An 8,182-nucleotide genomic window follows, 5' to 3' on the forward strand; every position below is an offset into this window, starting at 1 on the left:
GTGGGGACCCCTTGGCAGCCCTGCGGGGTGTTCTGCTCCTCCAGAGAGCCCCGAAGCTAAAGTGCAGGGAGCAAAGGGACCAGAGCGGTGCCTGTAGCAAGCAAAGCTCTTTTTAAATAAGATTTTAAAATTAATTTCTGCAGCCCCAGCAACTCTCAGTAGTCTGGAGCTGATGAATTTGACACTAATGGCACCCCTGTAATTGAAGGGTCAGTGTTGTGATGCAGGAGGAGGCCTGAGCCAGTCTGGAGAGCAGGAGGTTTGGTTTGGATTCATCCCTGTGGCTTGGGCACCTCTCATTCTGCACGTGGCGCAGCCCGGATGGGTGCGAGCGCTGCTGCCAGGCCTTCCCCGCGTTATTCGAGGCTCGTTCTGTAATGTGACTGCTGTCGGCTGGATTGGGCACGGAGGCAGTTCATCGCTGTGCAGCAATGGGATTTCCAGATGCCGAATCAGAGGCCAAGAGGTGTTCACAGCCACGGCGTGCGTGGCCAGGGAGAGTGAGTAGGTGTGCGGGGACGGGTGGAAAGCCGTGCTGGCATTCTGCTCCACCGCGTCCATGCAATGCCACAGCCGTTGCTGGGGCCCCGTGTGCGGTGGCTGTGTTGGATGTGTAATGGGTTTTGTTTACTAATACGGTTTGACGGTGGCCCTCTGGGACAGGCGGGATCCGCTTCCACCTCATCCGTGCGTGTCGCAAAAAAGCTGGGCACGGATGGCGAAAGTTTGACTTTTCTTTCAAACGGCTTTTTTGCAGAACTTTGCCACTGTTTGGCGAGTTGCACAAGTACAAACAGCCGTCTCCTGCCGGCTTGGCACTCACATGACTCAGAGGAAGCTCAGCTGTAAACAAACGCGCTGCGATGAGCGGTTACCATGTTCCCACTCACTTTTGGTGCAACGGTCAGATAAATCCCTTTGCAAAATGGCTGCTGGGCATGCCTTCTTCAGGGAGGTGTTGTCTCCTGACTCCAGCGTGCTCTCACCTCTTGCCTGTGATATTCTCAGGCTTTTGTTATTCTCGTGTGGCACGTGTTTTCTGGCTGGCCCACATCTGCAGCAAGTATAAATTGGTGGAGTCCAGGCAGGTTCAGTGCTAATTTGTGCTGCCTTCACTCATAGTCTCCTTGAGTTCAAAGTGCCGCTCCAGGCGTGCAGTGTGAGTCGGGGCAGCCTGCTTGCACCCTGAGGATTTTGCTGCTCTCCACTGTGGGGAGAGGCGCTCTGTGCAGCGGAGCCAAGGTGAGCTGGACAGCCCGGTGACAAGACACCAGGAGCTGGGTTCCCCTGGGTCTGCGCCTCCATCCTGGCCAGGGCACTTGTGACATCTCTCTGTCCGGCCCATGACCTTCCATATGTGGACAAATGCCCACTCACTGCAGGTGACAGCCACGCAGGGGGCAGGAGCATGGGCCATTAGGACACTGGCAGGAGGGAGAGGGAGGCCGCTGTGAAACAGATAGCTTTGGGCTGGTGGGATGCTGATGTTTTGGGACCACTTTCCGGGGCTGGGGCTGGGGGTTCTCTGGGGTTCTGGTGGGGCAGGATATGGTAGGGGCTGCAGAGGCAGTTTGCTATGCATGGTGTCCTGCTGGCCCTGGCAGGGCTGGAGTTTGTCCGGGGGAAGGAACGTGACCCAGGACAGCAGGCATCCCCTCTATCCTTGGGGAGCGGGGCAGCTTGTGGGGAGCACGTGGATCCGCCTGTCCCACTTGCCATTACTCTGCTTCTGTTTTGTAGGGACCCAGGGCAGGCCTTCTTGTGGTGTGCCCGGTGTAGTTTGCCGCTCTTGCAGGGCCGTGAGCTCTGCCGTGTTTCCAGGGACAGCCACGGTGGGTGCCAACAGGGATGACTGTGCCAGCCCAGCCCTCCAGCAGCTGGAGCAGTGCCATGGCTGACTGGGGGGAGGTTTACAGGCTGACGGTGTAGATTTGGAGTGTCTCTGGGTAAGGACTGGCACTCAGCCTCTGGGGCCGCAGGTGCTGGCTTTTTGGGAGAAGCCAGGGAGGACAGCAGGTACCTCCACCATGGCTGGAGCCCAGCAGGCTACCAGGGAGACGTTTCAGAGTTTGTAGAGTCTCATGTTGAGCTGTAGATCAGGCTCCTTCCCAGGTAGAGAAGTATTATTTGGCTTTGTTGTACGCTGATTGCCCTTTGGACTGCATTGGAAGGATAACAAGAAATCAGCCTTAAAAAAACACCCATTCCTTCCTTTTTCCTGGTCCTAAGCGTCCCTGTTCTGTGTAGTGAGGTTGTGTGTGGGGAACAAGAGGAGGAGCAGGTGTCTGGCTCTGCTCCCTGTGTCCGTGGTTGGATTTCCACTTCCTCTTCTGGTGTATTTCTGTTTTATTGAGCCCCTTTCCCTTTCCTTTGTGGCTGAAGGGCAGAGTGGCACTGTGGGCTCCCTGCTGCCGAATCCTGTGTGCTGGCAGTGGCTGCAGCTCACACCTGCAGTCAAGATGGAGCAGAGCGGGTGCCAGTGCAGCTTGGACAGTGATGGGCAGGGGATCTAACAGCACCCAGGGTCCCATCTAAGTGGCCACAGAGGGCCAGGTGTCCTGCTCAGCACCCAGGTCTCCTTGCATTCATTTCCAGAATTGGCCCCTCAGCCATCCTCCCTCTGACTGGGTCACCACACACCTCTTGGCACCCTGTCAGGGTTTGTGTGTGATCCACCTCCTGCAAAGCTCCTGGTTTTGCCTCCTGGGGGACGCGGTGGCCTGGTTGCCTGCTGAGCATGGCCAGGCAGCAGGTGCAGGGCTGCGCTGCTCCCACTCACACCCAGGGTGACAGGCGATGGGGCCTTTGGTCTGGAGCCAGGGCTGAGCTGCAGCTCAGGCTCCTTCTCAAGCAGGGGAACCTTAATTGGCTTTGCCATTGCACCGATTGCCCCTGGCACTTGTGACACTGGCTGGAGTCCAGGTGGCATCAGCAGCTTTGGTTACGTGTGTGTGCCAGGCACCCTGTGCCACCGAGGACATGGGTGTATGGGCCTCTCGCCCACTGGGTTGGGGCTGCTGTGGGTCTTGGGTCCCTTGGGAGGTGGCAGCTGTTCCCCATGGGTGGTGGGCATTGTGGTGGGCCGAGGGGGTTGCTTCTGCCACACTTGGAAAGGAGCAGATGGATGGGAGGAGATGCAGCGTTTTAGGCAGAGGGGCCTGTGATGGTGGCGTGTTTCTTCCACCCAGGTCACAGCTTTCATCCCAGCATCAGCAGGGATTGGTGGGAACAGGGACAGTGGGGACCTTCTCTGTCCCTGTCTGCTGATCGTGCAAGGCCACGTGGAAAACAGGAGCACAGAGCAGATTTAATCAGCTTATGGTATCTGGCTGCACCTACACCTCTGCCTGTGCTGTTACCCCCCTTCCTTATCACCATCCTTTCTGTTGGAGTGATAGGGCCTGCACATGTTGACACCAGACCTCACCCAGGACGAAGGGTAGTGCGGGGGTGGGGGTGTCACTGCCTCAGGAGTGTCCCTGTCTCTGTTGGCTGTTTCCTTGATCCATAGGTGTGTGCCAGCCTGTTCAGAGCTGGTCTCCAGGGCTGCAGCCCCTATTCCTGTTTTGTGGCTGCCGGTGAAATAAATCTGTTGGGTCCTGCCTGCAGATGCTGAGGGGAAGAACCTTGCCAGCCCCGTTATTGCATGCTACCCCACGGTCCAGGAGCTGCCAGACTCGACAGCAGCAATTGCTTCCCCCCATAGGTCTGGATTATTGTTTGTGGATATCGCTCCCGGCTGCCATCTGGTCTCGCTGATAGTTTACCCCCCTTTAGCCAGGAAACCATAAATCCTGCTGCAAGTGGCCAGCTCCAGCTCCCCAGCATTGTGAGCGCAGCCTCTTCACCTGTCTCAGGCCTGCCAGCCTAGGGGTTTTGGGGCAGAACAGTTTTCCGTGGGATCAGCGAGCTGAGCTGATTTGCCGTCGTTCATCCTGTCCCTGGGTGTGACACAGGAGCGTATGGCTGTGGGGCCCGGGACGAGGAGTGTGTGTGGTGGTAGGGCTGTGGCTCCTGCAGTCATGCAGGGCTTGGTACAACTTGCCTCTGCTTTTTCCAGGTATTTCTGCCTTTCTTGGTTTTTTTTAGCAGCTTGGTTAGCCCCAATCACTGGCCTGCAGGAGAAGAGCAAAGTCTCGGGTGGTGTGGCAGTGCCTGGGCACAGCCCTGTGCCTCACACCCCGGCTTGTAGACCTGCAGGCTAGGCTGCCCCTGGGGATGGGGGTTTATAGGGTCTTTTCCTCCCACCACAACTGAATCCAAACCAATTCTCTAACATTTCTATCAAGTCTGATCTGTAACTGACTCCAAATGTTGTTTTCTGGCCCTAACTCAGCTGAAGCCTGGCACAGAACAGGAGTCGGCTTCACCTTCACCGCTCCTGCACCAGCCCAGTCCCGTGCACCCTGTAAGCTCTTGCTGCCTCGCTCCTCCCAGACCTGGGCTGGGTGTCTTCCCTCTGGGCCAGCCAATGCCCCCTGTGCTCCCGCCCCGCAGCCCTCCTTGTCCACTCGCCTGCCTGTGGCCTGTGACATATTTACCAGATTATTACTGGTCTGAACTGGAAGCTGAGCAGAATTATGCCAGTCATAACCATACCCTGCCTGTGACAGAACTGGAAATGCTTTGGTGTATGGGTTGGGCTACCTGCTGCAGCCCTAGCCCTGAGGATCTCCCAGTGTAAACACGGTGACCGTGGTCTTGTCTTGTTAAGGATGAGCATGTAACCGGTTCCCACTGGGCTTCCCCTGCCGGCTTTGGATTTGATTTCTTTCTCCCTGCACGCAACAGCTGTGGACCATCGCTGTGAGTTGTGAAATGCCTGCTGGGATCTGCTTCAGCAGCAGCCGCTTCTCAGCATCAAGCACAGTGATCCCAAATATGTTTGATCCCCTTCTGCCGCGGCACAAGCAGACAGCAGGCACAGGTCCCTGCTTAGGGATGTGGGAGCAGCTGTGCGCAGTGCTCTCCAGTGCAGGCAAGGGGGCTGTGAGCACGGTCCAGCCCCTCAGGGCCCCTTTTGGATCATCTCTGGGGTCTTGCAAAGCCCTGCCATTGTGTGCAGTGAGGAAGTGGGTGCTCAGTTTGCACGCTGGTGGTAACATTATCTTCCCCCTTTTTTTTTCCTCCCCTCTTTTTCAGACTGCTCTCAGTGCTTTTTTCCAAGAAACGAACATCCCCTACAGCCACCACCATCAGATGGTAAGTGCTTTCCCACCTTTCCACTGCTCGCCTGGGGCGCAGCACCAGCTAGCGGGTGTTTAGGACTGCTGCTGATGCCCAGTTTGCTGCTTCACAGCCTCAGGAGGGGCGGGCAGGGAGGTCTGGCTGGGTGCTGCCAGAGCTGCCCGCCAAGGGAGGTTTTCTTGGAGAGTGTAACCTGTCTTGCACAGAGGGACAGCGGGTCCGAGAGTGCCCTCAGAACCCTGGAAAGAGGTTGGGGCTGCTCCAGAGAGGGATGGTCCCATGCAGGATACTCTGGGCATGGCCAATGAGCCAGAACAGTCCCTTCAGGCTGAGAGAGCCTGAGGGGGGTCTGGAGCACCAGACTGTTGTAGGCAGAGATAGATGCACACTGCCCAGCCACACGTGTGAGCCCTTGTCCGCTTGCTGGAGTGACTGAGCGTGCAAACCTCTGCCCCATGGGAGTGTGCCTCAGTGCAATGTGCTGGTCTGGATGTGTGTAAACACGCAAGGGCATGCACGGGCACTGCCTGCCTGCACTTTCTCCCAGCTGTCTCCAGACTCAGTCTCTTTAACTCTCGTGCCCTGGCAGCCCGTAATCTGCCTGGGCAGATGTGTCTTAGGGATTTGCTGGCTGCCATGGCCTCATTTGACTCTGCAGGACAATTGGGGATTTAGAGCGTGCAGTAAGCGTGCAGAGCAAGTGCCCGGCAGGCCCTGAGCATACCCAGTCTCCCGTGAGGTGAGAGCTGAGTCTGAACTTCCACAGAGCTGGAAAGGTGCAGGCTGAGGGTGGCACCAGTGGGTCCTGGAGCAGAGAGAGTCCCTGACTTGGCTGGGCACAGGAGCGGGCGCAGCAGGGTCCTGTCTGGGCCCTCTGTTAGGGGTTCTTGGCACAACATTTTGTCTTCAGAGCATTAAATAACTGCTGCTTGTGGGCAGGATCATCAGCACGGCGCGGGTCTGGGAGCTCCGTGTGCTGCAGCAGTGAGGGCAGAGGGATCTTGTGCTGGGCCCTGGTGGGAGGCAGAAGGTGGAGACTTCCCCCCATGCCTGACCCCATGTCTCTTTCCCACAGATGTGCACTCCTGCCAACACGCCGGCCACGCCACCCAACTTCCCCGACGCCCTCACCATGTTCTCCCGCCTGAAGGCCTCCGAGAGCTTCAACAGCAGTAGCCCCGTGGCCTCCATGGCAACTTCTCCACCGCCTCCAGCCCCACCGCTCCCCCAACACGGGGCCTTCAACCCCACCTGGCCCGCGGCTTCACCCCCCGGGCAGCAGCAAAGCATGTGGACTCCGGCCCCCCCGGCACAGCCCACGGGGTGGCCAGCTGCCGTCTCCCAGCAGGCCACAGCAGAACAGAAGGCCAATGTGACCATGGAGGCAGAGAGATGAGGCCGCGGCAGAGAGTGAGCGCAGCGGGGGACCCCTGCATATAAATATATATTCCCCCCCCCCTCCCCAAAGAGGAGAGGAACTCTGCTGCCAGTGCATCTGGCAGCCACTGAGACACACGAGCAAATAGCTGCCTTGCATGGGTTTGGTTTGAAATAGTTTTTACTTGTCCTCGAGCTGAACAGAGCTCCCCAGAGACAGTGGGAGGCTGCGTGGGACATGGGACCAGTGCTGGCCTCTGCTTGGGACCCTGCTGCTGCCGGGCTCTCTGGGAGGGAGCACCCCCTCCTCTCTTGGGACACTGGAGTTTGCATGCAAGTGACATTTATGGAGGAGGTCCCTTCTTCACGGTCCCCTGGGCCACCTCACCAGGCAGAGTGGATTATGCCTAAGTGTTTCCCCCTGTCCTTCAGCCCCACTTGACCGGGTGGGGGGCAGACATCCCATATGGCTTGTTTTTTGTAAGGGGGGATATAGAGCAAGGGCTGTTCCTGCTTGGCCACAGCCTCCACCCCACACGTGCTGTGCTCGCTGGTGAGCAGGGCTGGAGGATGCTGGCTCCTGGGGGGGCACCTGGCCCCTCACCCAGCCCCAGCAGGGCTGGCTGGGCCAACACACCCTCTCCTTACCCTCCTGGGATGGGGTTTGCCCCGGGGCTGTTTGCATGACACAGTGTAACCCTAGAGACTGGGATCGTTTTTAACCCCTCTGTTCTTTTTTCCTGGCGGCTGGATGTCTCCGGACGCGCCATAGCCGCTTGCAATACACGCTCTTCTGCTTTGAACCTGGTGTCTTTGCTTCGTTTTCAGCAGTGGTGGGATGTGGGGAAGGCTGGCCTGGGCCTGAGGTGTTGCAGGATCCCCTCTTTGAGTGGCTCTTAGCATGCCATACGTCTGAGCCGGGGCTGGCTGCATCTCTGCTATATGTGCTGCTCCAAGCACTCCATCCCAGCTGTGCAGTGACGGCCAGCTGCCTTGGGCCAGTGCATGCCAGGGCTCAGCCTCAGGAGCAGCCTCTGCCTGCTTGCTGCTGTACCACATCAGCTGTGGGGTGAGACCCCATCAAGAGCTGGACAGGCTGATGGCAGGGCTGCAGGGAGCCCTCGGGCTCTCTGGGATGACACCCACAGGTCCTGGGTGTCTTGCTGTGACCTGGCTCCTGTCCCCTCTTTGCTGGATGACGCCCCCATGATGCCACGCCCCTGTATCCTTGCACTTGCCAGTCAGTAATTAATTTCAATCCCTTATTTGTGTTGCTAAAATAAACACTGTAGGAGCGATGGTTTCACCCACACTGCCTCTCATACAGCCTCTGCAGAGGCTGGGAGTGAGGGCTGGAGCTGATGGTGGCCCTTGTGAGCTTCCTTGTGCAGGGTTGTGCCAGAGCTGCATGGCTCAGTCCTGCCCCACCGAGATGGGCTGGGCTGGGCTGGTGGCAACTGGAGCGAGATGGAGCCGTGGGCTTCATGTCCTGACTGCAGTGGCCTGAGCACATCAAAGCCAGTGTGGAGTCCTGCTGGGAGTGGAGGTGGTGTGTGAGGCAGGGACTGAGTGGCATGGAGCCCACCCAGGGAGAAGGGATTTTGTTTCAGAAGGAGAC

The 8,182-nt window shown here is 58.1% G+C and overlaps 1 protein-coding gene across 1 annotated transcript; it reads left to right on the forward strand.

The window, feature by feature from the left end:
* Positions 1-5,142: 5,142 nt before the first annotated feature.
* Positions 5,143-7,367, forward strand: UBALD1 (UBA-like domain containing 1; the record flags this gene model as incomplete). Its single annotated transcript, XM_010180263.1, has 2 exons — positions 5,143-5,202; positions 6,263-7,367. Coding segments are annotated over 2 exons (381 nt in total), but the record flags the coding sequence as incomplete, so codon positions are not given.
* Positions 7,368-8,182: the final 815 nt, after the last annotated feature.

The sequence above is a fragment of the Mesitornis unicolor genome, unplaced genomic scaffold, assembly GCF_000695765.1.
Source record: "Mesitornis unicolor isolate BGI_N332 unplaced genomic scaffold, ASM69576v1 scaffold46652, whole genome shotgun sequence".
NCBI classification, from domain to species: domain Eukaryota; kingdom Metazoa; phylum Chordata; class Aves; order Mesitornithiformes; family Mesitornithidae; genus Mesitornis; species Mesitornis unicolor.